At 39.4% G+C, this 22,819-nt stretch overlaps 2 protein-coding genes across 2 annotated transcripts; both read left to right on the top strand.

Moving 5' to 3' along the window:
• Positions 1–1,022: 1,022 nt before the first annotated feature.
• On the top strand, positions 1,023–4,692 carry gcnt4a (glucosaminyl (N-acetyl) transferase 4a). Its single transcript, XM_077522146.1, has 2 exons — positions 1,023–1,157; positions 3,028–4,692. The coding sequence occupies exon 2, from the start codon at positions 3,029–3,031 to the stop codon at positions 4,313–4,315; it is 1,287 nt and encodes a 428-aa protein (XP_077378272.1). The 5' UTR covers positions 1,023–1,157; position 3,028; the 3' UTR covers positions 4,316–4,692.
• Positions 4,693–9,919: 5,227 nt separating this feature from the next.
• LOC144019348 (uncharacterized) lies at positions 9,920–21,086 on the top strand. The gene is made up of 9 exons (XM_077522359.1): positions 9,920–10,053; positions 13,219–13,355; positions 14,275–14,460; positions 14,609–14,783; positions 15,639–15,821; positions 16,460–16,582; positions 17,097–17,199; positions 17,987–18,077; positions 18,173–21,086. Exons 1-9 carry the CDS (start codon positions 10,014–10,016, stop codon positions 20,672–20,674), a joined length of 3,540 nt encoding a protein of 1,179 aa, XP_077378485.1. The 5' UTR covers positions 9,920–10,013; the 3' UTR covers positions 20,675–21,086.
• Positions 21,087–22,819: the final 1,733 nt, after the last annotated feature.

Genomic DNA, 22,819 nt, shown 5'->3' with positions numbered 1-22,819 from the left:
AGGTAATGGAAGGCTTACTTTAGCAGGGTTAATCAGTAGATACCTGTATGAATTTGCACTAGGATAAACATATGAAATATTAAGTCTTTTACTGCCACACGTTCTAAAAAAAACTAAACAAAAAAAACATTGCGGGCCGATTTCGAGCATTTTAACTCAAATTTAAAGGCAAACAAGAATATTGTGTGCTTTTACTACATATACAATGTGGGTACCAAATGAAAGATCGCATTCCATTCTTTCATTACAAAAAAAAAGTATGTGTCTATCTTATTCCGTAATTTGAATGACATTTAGCGAAAATTGAAACGAGAAAGGAGAAAATAAGCTTCTTGTGAAAAGATACATTTTCTCCACAACAGTGACTTTGACACTAGTTTTTTTTTTTTTTGAGTGACGCTCTGTGAATTAGGTTTAATTTGACAAAGGCTTTGATCATTCACATCACCCTTGAAAACATTCTATTTCATCAGATTCCATCATGCTTCATTGTAATTTCATACACCAGCATCCCATTGAAAAGGGAATGCTGCCATCTGCTGGCCATAGTTAGTGGGTGTTTTTGATTCCACAACTGATTGACCAGGTAGTGCTGCACTTAGACGTTGCACTGGCCATTGATTAAAAAAATAATAATTAAAAAAAAATGGCGGCATACATCGTGATTTTACTAAGCGTTATTTGATGTATTTGGCAGTCAAAGAGTTAAAAAAAAAAAAAGACTTGAAAAAAAAAATCCAAAAATTATTGCAGCACAAACAAACAAACAAACAAAAAATGCATCGTAAAAAACCAACACATATGACTGAACCCTGTTTTCTATGTGGTGTGGGGCCTTACTTTATGCGGGTCGCTCACCAGCTTAGATAGAAACCGTGTGGCGAATGTGTAGTAATAGTGTTACAGTGTTCTGTGGTTGTGAGGGCCGGTGGGCGTACTGTTCCCGGGACTCCTTCCCCACCTACCCACACTCCCTTCTCCTCCCCTCCTACCCCCATCACTCCGCCCTAAACAGCCTCCAGTCAACGATGGAGCTGCAGACATAGCAGACGGGACACACACTCGCCCTGTTCTGTCTCAACTTTCTTCACACATGGGGAATTTGTCCCGCTGGTTCGCCTCACAGTGTGCTGTCATACCAACAGACGACGTTCAAGGTAACTGTGCACGACTCACTTTATTGTTCAGTATTTTACAAATGTGTTTGTCCGGGACTGAGACCTGTCATGTGGCATATTTATCCATTCGAGGTAATTAAGTCGATCCCAACCTAGAAATTCCACGACTATGTTGGATTTCTCTATGGATTTGGGTGACCCTTGAGAACCATAATTGGCCTCTTCCTCTTTCTCCTTTTTTTGCCACATGCCTCAGATTAGGAGAATGAGATCCTCCTCTGAACTGGCACACTTGCTCCATTCTGGGCTCTTTGCGTTGACTACAAAGCAAAAGCATCGATTTCTGAGGCTTTATGGCGACGCTTGTCTTTCAAAAAGAAATCTACATTGCAACCAGCATATCCATGTTTGCTGAATTTTATTGGCTTCAATACATCAATCAGGAAGCTTCAATTGTGAGTGGCTTCTTCGAAAAGTAAAAGAAGGAACTTTTTACGCACATGGTGTTCAATGGCATTTTGTTGGGCCACTTGAGCAGGACAGCAAAAAAAAAAAAAAAATTACGTTTATTTAAAAGAAACAAAAAAAAAAGAAAAGAGTGGGCTTGACGCCACCGTGCGTTACAATAGCTGTTCAGGGTATACAAAAAAAAAAACAAAAAAAAACAAAAAAAAACAAAAACATTCCCCGCCAAAAAAGGAAGAAGAAAGTACCCATCTCTACAAAAACAGACATGCCACACTGCCGATTGTTACAGCAGCTTAGCAAAGCTGGTGACAGGAAACATTGATTCAAAATAGGGCGTCAGAACTTCCTCATTTCACAACCGATTTTCAAGCTTATTTTCTGGTCAACACCAAAGCATGGAGGATGGTTTTAGTGATGTCCACAAACACGTAATGCGGCAACACGTATATCTATTTATCTATTCAAATCTCTGATAAGCGTGTGCGCGCACGTGCATGTGTGTATATTGTATATATTAGGGGTGGGACGGTACGGCTAAACCACGATTCGATACTGTGACGATATTTGGCTCGCGATATCTCCGATTTTTGATATATTGTCAAAAAAATAATTTTGCAATATATCACGATATGTGACTGAAAAAGCCAGCAAATGCCCATAGAAAGGAAAATGTCTAATTATGCATTTATTCAATGCCAAAACTATGTTCTGCATTGTGCCTCACTGCCTCTTAGTCTTTTAACTGTAAACATTGTAAAGTGAGACAAATTAAAGTGCATAAACATTTATAACATAACACTGCACAACTGGACACATTACATCGATATCTACTAGGGGTGTGCCAAAAAAATCGATTCATAAAAGAATCAAGATTCTCATTTATTCATCGAATCGAATCGATATTTAATATCCAAAAATCGATTTTATTTAAATTAGAAATGAAGACGAAGGGGAAAAGGCAGTTGTAGCCCACATGCTGTTTTTGTGGAAAAGGGCACTTACAATACAAAATTAATAAATGTTTAAACAACAACAAAAAAAGACACTTTCATGTCTCTATTTGTCATTTTGTCTTGCAAAGCAAACGAGAGTAGATCATGACAACGTTGTGCATATCTGTAAATTGAAGCAGAAATCATTTGTCAATCAAATAACTTTGAATCCAAAATCGTTTGAACCGAGACTCGAAAATCGATTCTGAATCGAATCGTAGACCCAAAAATCGTAATCGAATCGAATCGTGAGACAGTCAAAGATTCCCAGCCCTGATATCTACTGTCAGTGTATCGATAATTTATTGCAACAGAGAGGGCAACAATATATTGCGATATCGATTTTTTTTCTCCCACCCCTAGTATATATATAGAGCGAGATACAAACATGAACAGCTAAATAAAATGCTTATCTTGTATGTGTGTGTCTTTTTTTTTTTTTTTCCTAGGATGAAACCAAGATACACCTTCTACATCCATCGATTGAGACGCAGGTGCTTCCTGTTTCTCGTGTCTCTGGTGGCAGCGTGTTTGCTTAAACTGGCCTACCTCAAAATGACGGCGTGGGAGAGCATCGCCAGTGACCCCGATGATGAAACCACTGGCTGGCTATCTGGAATCCACTGCCACGCATACGACGTCAACTGCACCGCTGTCTATGAGCTTGACCCCGTGGAAATCGGCAAAGCCCTCGCGTTCCGACAAAAAGCGCTCGTTGACGTGAATGACGAAAACACGGCGAGTCTGACCGCCAACTGTACGACTTTGATGAAAACGAGGCGTTACCGCCGTGTTCAGATATCAGAGGTCGAGCGCAGCTTTCCGCTGGCGTACTCCCTGGTGGTGCATAAAAATGCGCCCATGGTGGAGCACATACTTCACGCCATCTACGCGCCTCACAACATCTACTGCATTCACTATGACCGGAAGTCTTCTCGCCCGTTTATTCAGGCCATGAAGAACCTCGCCCGTTGTTTGCCGAACGTGTTCATTGCATCAAGACTGGAGTCCGTCATTTACGCCCATATCAGCAGACTGAATGCCGATCTCAACTGTCTCTCTGACCTGCTGAGGTCAGAGGTCAAGTGGAAGTATGTGCTCAATCTCTGCGGCCAGGACTTCCCTCTCAGGTCCAACTCGGAACTAGTGAGGGAGCTGAGGCAGCTGAACGGCAAGAACATGCTCGAGTCCGTTCGCCCCAGTACACTCAAGAAAAAACGCTTTAGCTTTCACCATAGGCTAAAGGATGCGGTGCATTCCTACCACCGTCTTCCCGTCAAAACCTCGATTGCCAAAGACGCCCCTCCGCATGAAATCGCGATGTTCAGCGGAAGTGCATATTTTGTCCTGTCGCGGGAGTTTGTCAATTACATCAGCGGCAACAAAGCGGTGAAGGACTTTTTGGCATGGTCAGCAGACACTTACTCGCCAGACGAACACTTTTGGGCCACGCTGGTCAGGATGCCAGGAGCGCCCGGGCACATTCCCAGGTCGGAACCAGACGTTACAGACTTAAAGAGCAAGACACGACTTGTTAAATGGGCGTATTTAGAAGGAGATTTGTATCCGCCCTGCACAGGCACACACATGAGAAGTGTGTGCGTCTACGGCATTGCGGAACTTCGTTGGCTCCTCGACGATGGTCACTGGTTTGCCAACAAATTTGATCCGGAAGTTGACCCAATCGTGATCAGTTGTTTGGAGGAGAAGCTGATGGAACAGCGGCACTACGCATAAAAAAATAATAATATTAATACTGTATAACTGACGTGCGGAGGACCAAAACTGCCAAAAATTAAAAATAAATACATGACTAACTAAATAAATAAATAACTAAAAGTGAAAATAAAAATGAATATAAAAAAATAATTCGAAAATTATATCAAACAAAATAAATATACATGGAAATAAAAAGAGTAAAAATATAAATAAACAAATACATTTGTATTTAAGTTTTTAATTATATTTTTTATATCCGTTTTTATTTTCACTTTAGTTTTTTATTTATTTATTTAGTCATTTAGTTACTTATTTATTTCGTCGTATTTATTTAGTCATTGATTTATTTTTAATTTTGGCAGTTTTGGGGCCGTACTGCCAAGTCGAAATGTTATGCAAATGAGGGGGCGGTCCTAAGCGTGTCTTGGGTTGGACTCCGCCGTTGTAAACTGCCTGTTCATTGGTCGAGTGGGGCAGCAGCTCGGCGAACAAGGAAGTCTCGCCGGCTTGCGATGGAGAGGTCCAGCATTGAACGACTATCTTGTCCACTGTCACCTCAACTTGCGACTTGAGTTGTTAGACAACAAGTCGAGGTGATAGTGGACAAGATAGTCGTCCATCGCTCGGAGCTCTCCATTGTAAGCCAGTGAGACTTCCTTGTTCGCCGAGCTGCTGCCCAACTCGACCAATGAACAGGCAGTTTGCAACGGCGGAGTCCAACCCAAGACACGCTTAGGACCGCCCCCTGGTGCTAATTATTACTAAACCAAAACCCATGGTGATGTTGGATGGTGACCCTCAACTGGATCTATTGTTGGCAGAAATAACAGTACAACATGTAAAAACGACTAAATTACTGGGTGTGGCTCTAGATTCCAGATAAAAATGGCCAAAACATACTGATAATTTAGCAAATAAAATGTGAAAGACCCTTGCTGTGATACGAAGATGCTAAAAAAAAAAAAAAAAAAACTAAAAGAAGTAATCCAAGCACTAGTCTTGTCACATTTGGATTAAGGCAGCCATATTGGCTCTAAGATGCTCAATGTACACAAACGTCGCCATGTATGAGAATCGGTTATAGCTTTCTGTTGAAAAAAAGATTGCATTTTCATCTCGTTTTTTTCAGGAACATGTTAAAAGGAAAAAAAAAAAATCAAAGTACATTTGAGACCAAATAGTGTACATAAGTAATAAACATAATCATACTATAAGACAAGCTATTTTAAACGTTTTTTTTTTTTTTTTTGCAATTCCAAAACCTACAACTTCATCCTTTCAAATCTTCAATAATTTATAGAGCTATTACGGGGTGGAATTTACTGTCTATTAAGAAGATACAAGCAAAGTACACTTTCAAGAAGAAGTTAAAAGAATATTTAACAAAGTTGCAATAATGAAGGTACGTTGAGGTTCACTGCCCAACATGAGTTTCTTGGTGTGATTAGTGTGGTGGAAAGTGAGTTACAATGTGGAAGGGAAATAACTGTACTGAACATGTAATATTGAATGCAAATGGGTGTTTGATTTTGTATGCCTTAATTTTGTATTTAACTTCATAAGTATTGTGTTTTATTCATTGTTTCATTCTATGTATATATGTGTATTTGTATATGTATTGTGTTTTTTGTGTGTCTTTTGCCACCTTTCTGTTTTTGCCTGCTTCTTACAATAAACTGGATTCATGGGGGGGATGGATTTCGGAAGGCAGGTGAAATCTGAGTACCCCTCCCCCTCCTCATATGCACTCTCATTTTCTGCAGGTATAAAATGAACAATAGCCATCATTCATTCGCTGTAGTACTCTGGTATTTTAGAGAACTTCCCACCTGTTTTTTTTTCGTTCCCTTTTCTAACTTACTTGATGAAGTCGTTCCATATTGGTAAATTTAGATAAATAAATAATATGCAGGTTTCACTTTTCACTTACACTGGACAAAGTGGGACGGGTGAACAAACGTATCCACCCGATGGAACTGTGGTAAACAAAAACTTCCCGTGTATGGCAGTTGGCTATCACTTTGTAATACACACAAAAAAAATGTTGAAATTTTAGAAAACTTTATTTTCTTTTATTTGAAACTTTTATTTATCTTTATTTTATTTAGAAATCTTTAGGGATCTATTTACTTGCTTTTTAGTTTTTATTTTATAATTAATAAATTAAAATAAATACATAATAAAAAACAATGATATAATAATTTATTATTATTTTTATTATTATCAATAATAATAATTATTATAATAACCCTGGAAGCTCACTGCAACTTTTGTTATAATTTTTTTTAAACAAATCTGTTAATATAGTCTAAAAGGATTTTTTTTTAATATATTTTACTGCAAAGAATATCGGCTTGAAATATCGGTTATCGGCCTCGTTGACTACTAATAATCTGTATCGGTATCGGCCTTGGTCTATCACTATTGTCTTGCATGGCTTTACCTTGAGTACTCCGCTTTCTTCTCACATTTCAAGCACACGCGTGGTTAATTAATGTCTCTTTAATTAACGTCTCTAAATAGCCCAAAAGTGTCGAAACGTGAACACTTGTCGCCTCAAAACCAAAGTAAAGTGAGATAGGCTGCAGCCCGCCCATGACACTCCGCGATCACACTCGGCAGGCCGAAGAGATATGAATGTTATGTTTTCATTAGCAAGAATAGCAACCTTTATAAGTGATGGCCAACGCGCAAACTGCCCATGAAGCAGTGCTGTCAAAGCATAATGGTGGCCTTGTGTGTTGCAGACAGCCACCTGGTCCCAACCAACACCTCACTAGATGAGCTAACTGGCGGCAATAGCAGAGTTGTGTTTGTGATACCTTCACATACTCCTTTGGATTAACAGTTAGTCTACAGCACGTACAAGTGACACATTCCATTGAAATATGGAAATATGGAACTTTGTCCGGTGACGCCTCAGAAGATGAATTGTAATCTGAATGTGATCTTCAAAGTTGAGGCTGATTTCATTTGTAGAGAGGTCAAACGTCCTTAATTGAGTCAAATCTCGGATAGTGTCCTTATCTGCAATTGGAATTGAGTTTCCACTGATATTTGAACACTTTCTGAAAATTTCAAATCAATATCTTTTTCCGAAGGTACTGGTTGCTATACATTGACCTCCAAAATGTATACATTGACACCAAATTCGTCACTATAGCAATAAAAAAAGCAAAGTTGTAGACTGGATTATTTTTTTTAATTTTTATTTTTTTAACCTGTGCATAGTCTGGATGACTTCCGGACTGATTTACAATGTAGGAAATAAATGAATGTGAATTTGTGAATTTGAAGGGTTTCCAAATACTTGCATATCTGGCCAAAGAGTTGGTGCCCTCTGTGGACTAAAATTTAAGTGCAAGTGCTGTTTTTTTGTCCAAAAGGCCAAATCTAGTAACTTCCACTGAGGTTCCCAAACTGTAAAATGTCTTAATGATCTGTAGGCGGACATTATTTGAGCAAGTTTAATTTGGGTATATTTATTTATTTAGTAAGGAAAGGCAGTTGCTGGATGAATTTGTTTCAGAGAGAACATATTAAATGAACTCTATACTGTTTGTTTTAGGGTGTGGAAGAGGTGCCCCAAAGCTAAGTGAGGCCTCTTACGGAAGTCAAATCAAACATTTATGGCATCTTTCCTTAAAGGGGCTGTCTGTCGGTTTCACTCAAGAAAACTTTTTAAATACAGGATTTAAACAAACAAACTACTTCTCAATTTATAGATATGGGCTTTTCATAACGTGTGGGGGTGATTTTGTCCTAAACCCCCACCCCCCCCCAGCCTGTATTTTGCCATTTTGTGATTGTTTTGTAAACATCGGGACGTTTCTGTGGAAAGAAGGTGTTTACACCCCTCCGGCCAATCGCAGAGCGGGGGGGCGTGTCGCAAACGGGGCCGGGCGAACGTGTCAGCTGCGTGACGTCACTCCCGCGGCAATTTGAAAGCACGCACAGATTTTTTTTTCACTCACTCATTCACATGTAAGCTTCTGTGAGTGAGTGAGTGAGTGAGTGAGTGAGTGAGTGAGTGAGTGAGTGAGTGAGTGAGTGAGTGAGTGAGTGAGTGAAAAAAAAATCCGTGCGTGCTAAACTAATAATAATCGATTAAAATAATAATGATTGATTGATTGATTGATTGATTGATTGATTGATTGATTGATTGATTGATTGATTGATTGATTGATTGATTGATTGATTGATATGAAAAAGTGTTTTCTTTCAAACGTACTTGTAGTGTTATCCTTTAAATGACACTTCTTAACTCATTCACTCCCAGCCGTTTTCACATTTCGCAATCCCGTTCGCTCCCGGCTGTTTTACTGAATTTTGACTGATTTTGCAAGGCCCACAGAATATTGTGTTCAATTGCTATAAAAGCATGGAACCTATCAAAAGAAAGATTAAAGTCTCTTCTTTCATTAGGAAAAAAAGTATGTTTCTGTCTGTTTCCGTTTTGCAGCAATTAGCATTAAAAGAGAGCTAAGTTTCATCAGTTTTCACAAATCTATTTAAAATTGTAAGTAATTGAGCTTTTTTTCTACATGGCCCTGGTTGATCTCCTTTGTTCTGCTGCCACCTGCTGGCCATTTGTGTAATAGCTACCATTTCTACAACCGTTCTTTGCAGTTGAGAGGCTGCATCAAAGCCTTCTGTATGCTCTAGCATTAAAAAAAAACAAAAAAAAACGTATAAATATGTCTTTGGGACACTTAAAACATTAAAAAAAAAACATATTTATACGTTATTGGGAGTAAATGAGTTAATGATCTCACAATGATGAATATTGATGGGGTAATGTCTCTAACTTTATTATTATTATTATTATTATTATTATTTATTTATTTTTATTATTTTTTTTTAATTTATTTATTTTTATTATTTTTTTTTATTATCATTCCAACGTCTGCACCCTTATTTGCTTCCCTGAACTTGGGTATACCCACCTTTACCAAAAGTTGGCCTCCACTTCACCAAATCCGCGAACCCCTGACGAAAATAATCTAATTACAAAAAAGCACATAGTAAAAAAAATTTTTTTTTTAGGTCAGCCTGATTTTGATAGGTTGGACCTCATCAGCCCCAAGTGCCTGTGATACTCCCAACTTTTACAGTGTTGAATGCATTATGCAACTACTACTAAAAACAACAGGGATGATGTGCCCAAGAAATGTGATTGGATGCTCAGTAATTCCTTTGCTCAGCTGTTATTGCTTTCAAGTACAGAATTCATCTTTACTTTGTTTTTCAAAAGAAAAAAAAATGCCGTTTTTAACAGCTCTTCCCAATCAAGTCACGCTTACTGTGAATATTGTATGTAAAGCACTTTATTACTCTGCATAGTAGGCTAATATAATTTCGTTCAGAACTTGACCACATTCATATCTTTTCATCAAGGCTTGTTTGACTTTTTCCTCGGGGCCACACTTGAACGTAAAACACAACGTTAAGCATGTAGAATTGACGACGTTGTTACCGGTAAACGCGCGCACGCATGCGCGCACGCGTGACTTTCAAAGTTAGCAGGACCCAATTCATTTTTTTTTTACAGGGTGAGAGAGGAGGATTACACTTGTTACATAAAAGCACCACACGAACAGGGATTAGTGGCCAGCGGGGCATGCGCACTTCATTCTACCAACAGCGGAAAGAACGGCAACATTTTTAAACAGATAAGTTTCGGCTGTTTTGATATACCACGTAAGCGTTTCTGAAAATGGATGGATGGACATTTGAAAGAGGGAGAAATGTCGACGGTGAGTTTTTTTTTTTTTTTGTCTGAGTGCTGCCCATCGAATGTGAGTGAGCGCCTGCAGTCAGGATGTCCTGCAGAGAGATAGCAAGCGGGAATAAGTAGAATGAAAAGTAGCAGCGATTAAATACAGTGTAGGCTTGTCTGCACTTATCCTGGCTATTGTGTGCGGTTCTGCAGCTTGGGCTACCTCACGTCACTCCGTATCGTTCTCTTTGGACACTTTAAAGCGCACTTTAATGGGAACGACATGTTCTGAGCATAAAAGTCAATAACAACAATCTGCATGTTCAAAAGGGAGTAGGAAGAAGTTGAAAACTGATCTAGTCCTACCCCTTATTCATTATATTTTTTTTAACTTATTTCATTTATAATACAATAGGTTATATTTCAATAAAAGAAAATATATGATCCTGCTCATTTAGCGTATATACATAAAATTAATAGAAATAAACGATAATACATCCACATACTTCACATATACAATTTTCATTACACTCATTACACATAAATTACATTACTACAATTGTACTAGCTTATGTCAGACTTAAATAATGCTCTTGAACTTTTCTTTTAAAAAAAAATTTTAAACTCAGCAAGTGACTTGCATCTTTTCAGCTCATTACCAAAATTGTTCCACAAATTTACACCTCTTACAGAAACACACCTTAGCTTAATATTTGTTCTCGTCTTAGGTTTTTCAGAGACACTTGAACCCCTTATCTCATAGGGACTATATCTAATTTCAAATAGCTTCTGAAAACTGTGGCAGAGTAGATTATTATATACTTTGTACATTATTTGTTCTATTTTAAAATCAACCAAGTCATAAAATTTCATTATATTTAGTTTAATAAATAGTGAATGTGTTGGTTCTCTAAAATTTGATCGATTCATAATTCTTATGGCACGCTTTTGCAATTTAAAGACAAGGTCGGTGTTTGTTTTATATGCGTTTCCCCAGATTTCCACACAATAGGTCAAATATGGTAATAATAATGAACAATATAATGTATATAATGATGATAATTGATATAATGAACAGACACGCAATTGGTAGTTGTTTACACATCTATGTTCAAAAAACGTATTTGGTTCGAGTAAATAAAATTAATTACATGAAGATTGAGATTTTTTTTTTATTTTTATTTTTTTTTTTACAATTTATTAAGTTATTGCTTAATAACTGTCAAAATGAAATGGGACATATTTATAACACCGTCCAAATCTGTTTTTGTTGTTGTTGTTGTTGTTGTTTTTTAACTTTTTATTCTTCGTGAGGTTTTCTTTTTCATCGACTGATGTCGAATTAAAACATTGAATCATTCCGGCCAAGCTCGCTGGTGCTTCGCTTTCGCTCTATGGCGCCATCAAGTGGTCAAACAGTACGTATACGCAGAATGAAAGTAGTTGTAGGTTCGAGACACAATCCGAAGCCTCACTTCATTTGAACCATCAATTTTCTTCCGCAGTGATGAAACACGAAATGTTGACTCAACTTGATTAAATTGAGGTTACAATTTGCATGTGTCTTTTTGAAGTGATTTCAACTCAGCCACCATCGTGTAAATGCCACAAGATTACTTTAGACCAATTTGTTTTGCACGCTAGAATCTTAATTATGTTGAAACAACTTTATTTTTCATAGTCCGTTTAATTATATACTGTAAAAAAAATAGTGCTGGACCAACTTAATAAATTGATGTCAACAATTTGTATCTTTTTAAGTTATTCCAACTTTACCATTACATAAATGCAACAAAACTTATCTAGTTAGGAAAACGTAATTCTTTAGAGAACATGATTTTATTATTATTTTTTTTTGTATTCTACAAACTTAATTAAGTTGAACCATGAAAATTTCAAGTAAGGCCTACGCAAAATCGACTCCATTTAGTCATCTGTTCTTTTTTTCTTAAATTCTACTTGAATCAGTCACGTACTGATGACATAAAAATCAGGAATTGGAGGTCAAAAATGACACTTGGGGACGAGGTCACAGGGGCTGGGGATCGAATTGCATTGGGAGACAAGCACTCTACCACTGATCCATGTCACTACTTGATAACGATGAATATACCTTTAATTTTAATGTAAATGTCGTCACGTCATGATATTAAAGGGGCTGTCTGCCGGATTCACTCAGGAAAATGCACTTTTTAAATACAGGATGTACACACTTGAACTTTCTCTCAGTCTACACGTTTGTGTTTTTGTTCATGTTTTGTGGTAATTTCGTCCTAAGCCCCCACCTCCCCAGCCTGTATTTTGCCATTTTGTGTTTGTTTTGTAAACAGCGGGACGTTTCTGTGGAAAGACAGTGTTTACAACCCTCCAGCCAATCACAGAGCGGGGGGGGGGCGTGTCGCAAACGGGGCGGGCGAACATGTCGGCTACGTGACGTCACTCTCGCGGGAATTTGAAAGCACGCGCGGATTTTTTTTTTCTTCACTCACTCATTCACACGCGTAAGCTGCTGTGAGTGAGTGAGTGAGTGAGTGAGTGAGTGAGTGAGTGAGTGAGTGAAAAAAAAATCCGTGCGTGCTTTCAAATTGCCGCAGGAGTGACGTTACGCAGCTGACACGTTCGCCCCCCCTCCCGCTCTGCGATTGGCTGGAGGGGTGTAAACACTGTCTTTCCACAGAAACGTCCTGCTGTTTACAAAACAAACACAAAATGGCAAAATACCGGCTGGGGGTGTGGGGGTTTAGGACAAAATCACCACCAAAGATTAACATAAGCCCACAATGTGTAGAGTGAGAAGTAGTTTGATTGTTTAAATCTTGTATTTAAAAAGTGCCTTTTCCAGAGTGAAACTGGCAGACATCGTCTTTAAAATGGTGCATGTTTGTTAATTCACTGTCACGTTAAATTTTTGTTGCACATTGTGAACATAAAACCGTGACTGGGACTTGTGAGCGAAACTTTCAAATCTCATATAAAAGAGATTCATCTCTTCCTGTAGTACCCTCAAGGGTGCGCCAATTGTACCGCCCCAGTGACAAGCCATTAGACCCTTAAAGGTACACATTTAACCAAACTTTTTTTCTGACATGGTTCAGTCTTGTTTTTTATTCACTGAGTGACATACCCATACAGCATATGATTATTTTGGTTACAACTATTGAAGCTGATGTGTGCAATTGCTGTCTTGTGTATTTTTTTTTAGGTATGGAGTTCCCTGTGGATTATCTAGCAAATGTCAGCCAGGCTGAGTTGGAAGCATCAGCTCACATCTACATGAACAACCTCCTTTACGACAACGCCGATTGTGCCGAGCAACTCATCCTCTCGGATTCCACCAAGGTTATGCGGCCTATTCTTTATTTACTTGTGTTTTGATCCCAGAGGGGAAAAGATCTTCATATGTATTCATATTACATGAATTCCCAATTACACAACTAGCTCACAAACATTAATCTGCTACCGACTGAAATGTTTTATTATGAGTGAAAGCCAACTACTTGTAAAGCAGTAGGGGCAGATGGGACCAAGTGGTTAAGATCATCATCTGCCACAGTGGGGACCCGAGTTCAAGACAATCATTGGACACACAACTGCGGTGCCCTTGAGCAAGACACCAATACCTCAAACTGCTTCCTGGGCACTTCCACACTTCCAGCGTGCACCACCAACAGTTTGTGTTCAATGTGATGGGTCAAATTTCATGTACCGGTATATGACAAAAAAAAAAAGATGGTTCAAATTTATAAGTGGGGACTATCCCTTCACATTCCTGCCAATTTTTGCATCTAAAAAGAAGTTGCACCCAAACTAAATTTGAAGCTGTTCTTGAACCATTTGGAGGAGTATCAGCATAGTTTTGGTCTCTTTTTTTGAAGATAACACTTTGAAATTTTCTCCCAAACAGTCAGAATCTGTTTAACTCATTCAAACCCAAAAACGTGTAAATACGTTTTTTTAATACTTTGTCATTCCCTGCCAAAAACGTATATATATATATATATATATATATATATATATATATATATATATATATATATATATATATATATAGCAGTGATGCGGACTCTGTATCGGTCCGTCGTGGTGAAGAAAGAGCTGAGCCAAAAGGCAAAGCTCTCGATTTACCGGTCGATCTACGTTCCGACCCTCACCTAATGGTCACGAGCTGTGGGTCGTGACCCGAAAGAACGAGATCCCGGATACAAGCGGCCTTTATAACATAGTAATAGCATATCTGTGCTGTTTTCACTATCTTCAGGTCAGTGTGGACATTTCCAGGGTAGGCTATGTTCCTCTGTATGGTTCTAGCGACAAAGTGAGGATGCTGGCCCTCTTTTCGCCCTCCGACCCGCTCACTGCTGTTGCTCTATACCTTTTGGGCCAATGGTGGACTGTGGACAATATTCTCAGGACGTCTGACCCAACTCGAGATGGCATTATTAAGGTAAAAGCGCATCAAAAATTGATATGTTTAAATATCGACTCGGCCGCATATTGAATTGACACAAGAATTGCACAATGAATCCATTTTTCTTAACAGCCCTACTTTCTTCACATGTTCTATACGCTGTATGAATCTGTGTGCCCTTCAGGTGACGACAATCGGAGAGAGAATAGTGTTATATGTTTTGAATCGAGTGATCTACAGGGTAAGGGAGATGAACTCCGAGGGAGAGTTTCCCTTTCTCTGCCATGGGGAGAAGGATTATGCAAAGATTTGCTGGCGTAATGGGGAGGCTGTTGGCTTCTACTCGGTCAAGCCCACAGGTGACCTTCATTATGTTGCACACGGAAAATAATGATTTTAATCTCGTCAAGTGGTTGCACGGAGTAAAATCATCTGGCTCCAGATAATTATACATCTACATAACTTATTTGCTCCCAATAACGTGTAAATCCATTTTTTTAATGTTCTGAGTGTCCCAAAGACGTATTTATACGTTTTTTTTTGTTTTTGTTTTTTTAGAGCAAACATAAGGCTTTGATGCAGCCTCTCAACTGCAAAGAACGGTTGCAGAAATGGTAGTTATTACACAAACGGCCAGCAGGTGGCAGCAGAGCAAAGGAGATCAACCAGGGCCATGTAGAAAAAAAGCTCAATTACTTACAATTTTAAATAGATTTGTGAAAACTGATGAAACGTAGCTCTCTTCTAATGCTAATTGCTGCAAAACAGAAACAGATAGAAACATACTTTTTTTTTTTCCAGATGAAAGAAGAGACTTTAATCTTTCTTTTGCTTTTATAGACATAAAACACAATATTCTGTGGGCCATGCAAAATCAGTCAAAATCCAGTAAGACAGCCGGGAGCGAACGAGACTACTTCTGTGAAAATGGCTGGGAGTGAATGAGTTAAAAATGTTTCTAGAGCCATATGATTTTACAGCTTCTTTTTTTTTTTCCCCCAGTGTAAATGTGCTGTTCTTTGACATTGATTATCGGCTGCCATAGTCCTAATGTGAAACAAGTTCTGCAACAAATTATTAGTTAAAAGTTCATTATGAATGCTTCAAGCAAGAACTGTCACACGAGTCTGAAAAGCAGTTAACAACTGTTAAAAGTAAAATGAAAACAAAAGTCAAATATTTTAATACATGTTTTCATTTTCTTTCCCTTGTAGGAAGCTTATATAATTATTTTTCAACAAAAACATATCACCTTCCTGTCATGGACTCTATATTTGTGAGAAAATGTCATCGTGGTGATGGCTTTGGCCTTCAAATGCTGGAGGACTTCGTGCGTGTGAGTTTTCAACACGACTGTGTGGGATTGAGGTCTCCACTCACCAAGGCCATGTACAAATGTATGTATGTCCCTCATGTTTACAATTCTGTGACAAATATTATTATTTAATTAAAATACAATTTGCGTTCAAAGCCTCTATTTCAGGGGTCACCAAGGTTTTTGAAACTAATGCATACTGAATAGTGCAAAGGGCAACCAATTTGATCAACTTCTCTGAAATGAAAAAATAATGTCCAAATTACTTTGATTTATGTTATTATTAACAATATTCATCTATGTGAAGTCATTTGATCATGCTAATGAGTAGGAATGTAACGATAAGGGCAATATCATGATATTAAAACTGCCACAATATCGTCCTGGTCATGTTCACAATATTTTAAAAGGACCACATCTGTTAATTTAAAAAAAAAAAAAAAAAAAAAAAAGTGAGCTTGATTTCCATTTGTGCAGTTCTAGCACCCTCTGTTGCTTCTCTGCTGTGGCTTAACAACATGAATACTTTTAGAGTTAGTCCAAAGTGCAAAGTGTTACTTTATATTTTTTGGATTTAAAACACAATGCATCTGTGATTTTTACGTTGTTGTTGTTGTTGTTGTTTTTTTCAAGCTATACTATACTGTATATTAGTAATACTAATAATTCCGATCATTTTGGTGAAACATATTACAAATGGATTGCCACTTTTGTTAACAGTGTGTGAGAAGTACTTGTGTCAGTACCCACAAGACACAGACCTACTTTGGGAGGTGGAGGGTGTCGGTGGACCAAACCAGAGGTTTAACATTGCCAAGAGAGCTCAGACCACGGATTGGAGGGGTAAGAAAGAACAACGTGTGTCAAGTAGTACAAAAAATATACTGTTCTGGGTGAATATATTTTCAGTAATTAACATAACATCCGGCGGCACGGTAGTCGAGTGGTTAGCACGTCCGCTTCCCAGTTCTGAGGTCTCCGGTTCGAGTCCAGGCTCGGACCTTCCTGGGTGGAGTTTGCATGTTCTCCCCGTGCCCGCGTGGGTCTTCTCCGGGTACTCCGGTCTCCTCCCACATTCCAAAGACATGCATGGCAGGTTAATTGGGCGCTCCGAATTGTCCCTAGGTGTGCGTGTGAGTGTGGATGGTTGTTCGTCTCTGTGTGCCCTGCGATTGGTTGGCAACCAGTCCAGGGTGTCCCCCGCCTACTGCCCAGAGCCAGCTGAGATAGGCGCCAGCAGCCCCCGCGACCCTTGTGAGGAATAAGCGGTCAAGAAAATGGATGGATGGATGGATATTGTGTGGAAGTATATTTATTGAACAAATGTTGAGCGTAACTAATGTAATGATGTAAACAGACACTGGGGACATACCTGTTGCAACTCGGAGTCGAAGCAGTGGCCGAAAGAAAGCAAAGAAAGCTGATATGATTGCAGAAAGCAAGTCTAAAAAAGTTATCAGGTAATCACACACTATTATAGTTTTTTGGTTGTAGCATCTTTTGACAAAATGCTTGTTCGAGAATTTGTTAGGTGTCATTTGGCAAACACAGCTGATACTCATACAGAGAGCATAATTTTAATTTGCAGTCAATGTGCTCTTAAACTATCACAATGGGCTCTATTTTCATGGCCAGTGCAAGTCACGCGAGTGCGGTGCAGTATTAGTCTGTGTGGAGGCGGGTAGACCGGGTTTAGGTATTTTCGCAGAATCACAAAGCTTGGTCCCAAAAACTTTTTTTTGCGCCATTGCGGGTCAAAAGGTCCGTCAAACCATCGACGGGCGCCAGTTGTTGTTTTTTTTTTTTTTTTTTTTTTTTTTTTTTAATGGTTAATAAATGAGTGGGTGAATGGGTGAGTGGTTAGCACGTCCGCCTCCCAGTGCTGAAGACTCGGGTTCAAGTCCAGGCTCCGGCTTTCCTGGGTAGAGTTTGCATGTTCTCCACATGCCTGCGTGGGTATTCTCCGGGTACTCCAGTCTCCTCCCACATTCCAAAGACATGCATGGCAGGTTAATTGGGTGCTCCGAATTGTCCCTAGGTGTGCTTGTGAGTGCGTGGATGGTTTTTCGTCTCTGTGTGCCCTGCGATTGGCTGGCAACCAGTCCAGGGTGTCCCCCGCTGACTTTTTTTTTTTTTTTTTTTTTTTTTGTTCCATCTACAATCTGGAGCTCCTTGTGATTACTCTAACTGGTGCTAAGAAATAAATATATTTTAATGTCTCAAAACAAATACTATCATGTCTGTTAGAGTTGAGGATATTGAAGCAGAAACACCAGAAGAACACAGTTCGAGGAACAAAAGGACTGCTTCTTTTTCTGATTTAGTGGTGACGACTGAGGTATGTGTATCTATAAACTTAACTTTTTTTCTTCTTTTTTTGGCAATTATTCAATTATACCAATCATGACCTAACTGTGAGTCTGTATGTTTTAGGGAATATTTAGCTCCATTACAGAAGAAAAGGCAAACGATGACGTTGGCATTGCAGTAGAAGAATCAGTGGATGTAAACACTACTTTAACCCCACACGAAGCAGAGGATGCAGCAGCACTTGCTGCAGAGGAGAATCAAGGCGGAGAGGCTCTGATGGACACCAGCTGTGATCCTCACATGAGAATCGAAAACGTGTCGGACATAAAAGGAATAGAGGAGCAGTCTCGGGAAGACGGCACATCTGTCGACGAATTGCATATGATGATTGATGAAACGTTTGAGGGAAAAGATCATTCTCTTTCCGAAGGATGTGACAGCGATGATAAATCAACTGTTTTGCCGTTAAGAGGCAGATCTAAGGTAGCTCTTGAAGAAATTAACAAATACGGTAAAGTAAAACCTGACAAAACGGTTAATGAAAGAGAAGCAGAAGGACCAGCAGAAGAACCGAGCTCTATGGGAAAAGGTGGTGCTCCAGAGGCTGAGGAGGAAGTTAAATCATTGCCTGAAGTAAACCTGGAAGAGAGGAAGGAAGTGCAGGAAGATGAAAACACTAAAGGAATGAGAGCGGCTTTGACTGTGGCAGGAGATAATGGAGAAAATGCAAATAATTTGACACTGGAACTTGACACAGCTACTGTTGTTTTAGAAAAACACAAGCCAGGTGAAGACCAGAGTGTCCCAGCAGAAACAGAATCATCTCAGGCGGAAAGCACGGAACTTCCCAAGCTCCAGAAATCCACGGTCATACTTGTGGATTTGAAAACAACACACCATCAACTCAGTTTGATGGAAGTGGAAAAAACGGAAGCTCCCGTTGAGTGTGCTGAATCGCAAAAGGAGGCGACTGTGCTGGGACCAACAGGCGAAAAGGATGCGTCCAGTTCTGATGGGAAAGAACCCAAACCAGAAAAGCCTGAAACCGTGTCACAGGAAAATAGTTCAGAAGAATCTATCAGTAAAGTTTGTGAAACAGCAGAAACAGAGATTGTCAAAGACGGTTTTGCAGAAAAACAAAACAAGGAAGCTGTCGATAAAATGAAAGAAGTGTCAGTCATTCAAACAAGAGTGCTTAGGAGTGGGGGGAAGAAGGCAAAACCAAGCTGTAAGTCAAGATGCAGAACCAAAAATCAAAAGGCAGAAGACAACCGTGACATTCCCGTAAAGGAATTTAATGAAGCACATGTCATTGTGATGGAAGAAGACCCTGAAACTGTAACAAAAAACACAGACCAGAGCAAACAAACTTCGATTTCAGACACATCTGTAAATCGGAGGAAAGACATCATAGTGATGGTGACTTCAGATCATGTCGTCCCAGCAAAGAATCCGGTCCCACCACTTGGGGAGCAAACAGAACCGACTGCAGCTCAACACCAGAGTGCAGAAATGGTGTCACAGTTACTGGATCAGAAAACCGTTAATGTGGTCTTAGTCGACCAAAGTGTCCAAAAACAGACTTCTGACAAAAATGGAGACAAGAACGAGGAGAAGACAAACACGGAAACCATGGCGGAGAAAAATGTGACCAGAACACTTGCATGCGTGGATAACGAACAGGTAAACCTGGTTATGCGGTGCACAAAGGAAACGGAAGATCAAGTGATCGGTCACAAGGGAAAACCTGAAGACACAAATGAATTCATTCGGGATAATCAGGAGATCTATGATCAAGACGGAGGCCTTGAGGAGACGGCTGTTGATCTACAAATGGAAACTACAGAACTAAAAACAGACTTTAAGAAAGAGACTGTGATTGAAGACTGTGTTGCACAACAAGAGGAAGCTCAACAAGGACAAACGGCAACGGAACCAAAGGTTGCAACCAGAGACACTGCTGATTCCTTGAATGATCCGGCACCACAAGAATCCATGAAAACACAAGGGACGATAGAAGAGCATGACCAGACCAGATGTGTATTTAGCAACATTGAATCGGGGGGAAGTGGGCGGGAGACACATGTGGAGGAATTGACATCTATTGTTGATCAGAGCTCCGTGGAGAAGAGGGCAGATCTTGATCAACCAGAAGCCGAAAGGGTTTTGACTAAAGGAACGAAGTCCGTTCCTGCTACCACTCAGCGCAAACCCAAAAGAACCTGCAGATTGCATCAGTCAGAAGGCGAGATGGAAGAAAGTGCTACACGTGAAGAAATGCAGGTTGAGCAAATGGGACAACTACTGAAAGAAGCCGAGGACAAATGTGAGAATGGTGGAACCACGGAAAGGGATGAAGAAGGAGCTGCGACTCGGAGGGAAGAATACCCGGAGTCAAACATCGCGATGAAAGAAGAAGAATGGACGGCACATCCTCAGACACAAGAAGAGGGACGTACGTCGATTGCAAAGATAGATAAAAGGACAACCGTTTCAGAAGCGGAAACGGTTGCTGATCCTGCAAAGGAAACAGTTTCCCTAAGAAAAAGAAAGTCTACTCTCACTACTCTGCCTAGATCCAAAAGACCCCGCTCAAACCGTCAAAAAGGCAAGAATAAACTTTAGATTACATAGGAGGGATATCAAGGGAACAACTGTGGTCTGAGGACAAAATAGGAGACTAAACTGAAGAAGAGGTAACTCCATCCATCCATCCATCCATCCATTTTCTTGACCGCTTATTCCTCACAAGGGTCGCGGGGGGTGCTGGAGCCTATCTCAGCTGGCTTTGGGCAGTAGGCGGGGTTACACCCTGGACTGGTTGCCAGCCAATCGCAGAACAGAAGAAGTCTCAGAAATCGAACATACTGTTATCAATGAAGAGGCACTTTTGGAATTGACTGTGTTGGCATAGCAAGACACTCCAATCACAAAAGGAGTGCTCAGGAGCAAAACAAAAACTAAGAACAAAGATCACAAACCTGGGATTAAGCACACAAGTCTGCACGACAAGACAAGACAAAAAAAAAAATGATTTTTTTTTTTTTTTTTTTTTTTTTTTTTTTTTTTTTAGTTCCACGATGAGTGAGTGAGTGAGTGAGTGAGTGAGTGAGTGAGTGAGTGGAAAGAAAAAAAATATCCGTGTGTGCTGTCAAGTTGCCGCGGGAGTGACGTCACGCAGCCGACAAATGCGCCCCCCCCCCCCCCCCCCCCCCCGCCACACCCCCCACTATGCGATTGGCTGGAGAGGTATAAACACTGTCTGTCCAGAGAAACGTCCCGCTGTTTACAAAACAAACACAAAATGGCAAAATACAGACTGAGGGGGTGGGGGTTTAGGAGAAGAATCACCACCAAACATTAACATAAGCCCACATGTGTAGACTGAGAAAGCGTTAAAGTGTGTACACTTCTTCCCCTGTCGTGATTTAACACATTCACTGCCAGCCCAGCAAAAATGCATTATTTGACATCTTTTTCCGTCAATGGCAGTCAATGAGTTAAAAGGCCTTTGTGTGACCTACCAGAAAGTTACCATTACATGTTGTCAAATTTAATATTCCAACAATGTGCTCCCATCCCTGTATTGACAAGGATAAAATCAATAAAGTTGCAGGTTGACCACTCAACCGCACCACCGGAAATGCGTCACACATTTTCAGTGGGGGGTATACTTGAAATTCCACTTTTGTTAAGTACCTGTAGTCCAGAAAACGTCCCATTAAAGATATAATGATGTAAGAAAAAAATCAATTCACAATAATAAAATTATCGTGACTTCAGAAGTTTGTAGTTATTACAGGTAACACAAGCGGCCTGAATGAATGTAAAATGACTTTGTCATGACTCGTGAGGCAAATATACAGTATGAATAATGTCAATCAATATTTAGTGAACAATGAACAAAAAATGTGGAAAAACATTCACTATTAGATCCCAATATTGTTTTCGGCTGAATCAAAGTACATGTCTCCATTCTTGCGTTTTAGTTTACTTTAAAAAAAATGCAAATTCGCAGCTAATTTTTAGCTTACAAACATACATCACATAAACACATTCAACATACTGTATGTTGACGTAGACTTTAACTACACTTTGTACATTTTTTTCTTACATGCTATTAGTTATATAATGTTCTAAAAAAAAAAAAAAAAAAAAAAAAGTCAAACAAACATCCAAGTGTTAATCTGGCACCTGCCGCAGCTCTCACAGCCCCTGGTTCAGATGGAAAGTGTTCTTGCAGGAGCTGATTATAATGTACAGAGAATAATTAGCAAGTGTGGAGTGGTTTATGTTCTTTCTTTATTTCTTTGGCTTTTGTTAATGATGCCAGTGTTTGTTTCTACTTTGGAATTAACGTTTTATGAACATCCGACAGCAGAGGTGCAGCAATGGGAGATTGCAATGTTCCCTTGACGAAAAGCGCTTTTCTTCAAACCGCTTTCTCTGTTCGGGCTGCTAATGAGTGGAATCTCACTCCCATCACCATCAGAACTGTAAATACATAATATTACTAACTAAAGAAATTGTTGATTGATCATCAGAAATGTCAACCCTCACAGTATATAAGTAATTTAGTTTAATAGCACTTTTTAGTAAGTGTATTTCTGCACGTTATTTTAGCATAATAGTACTTTAGTGAATGTATTGTTATGTATTTTATTATTTTTTATTAGAGTGACACTCACTGTTCTGCCTGATTGTGGCATATTCACTGATATAAATAAATGAAAAAAAATAGTAGGCTACATGTGTTTTGATGTGTCGTCA

The sequence above is a fragment of the Festucalex cinctus genome, chromosome 5 (genome assembly GCF_051991245.1).
Source record: "Festucalex cinctus isolate MCC-2025b chromosome 5, RoL_Fcin_1.0, whole genome shotgun sequence".
Lineage (NCBI taxonomy): Eukaryota > Metazoa > Chordata > Actinopteri > Syngnathiformes > Syngnathidae > Festucalex > Festucalex cinctus.
This window is presented reverse-complemented; position numbering and strand designations above follow the sequence as displayed.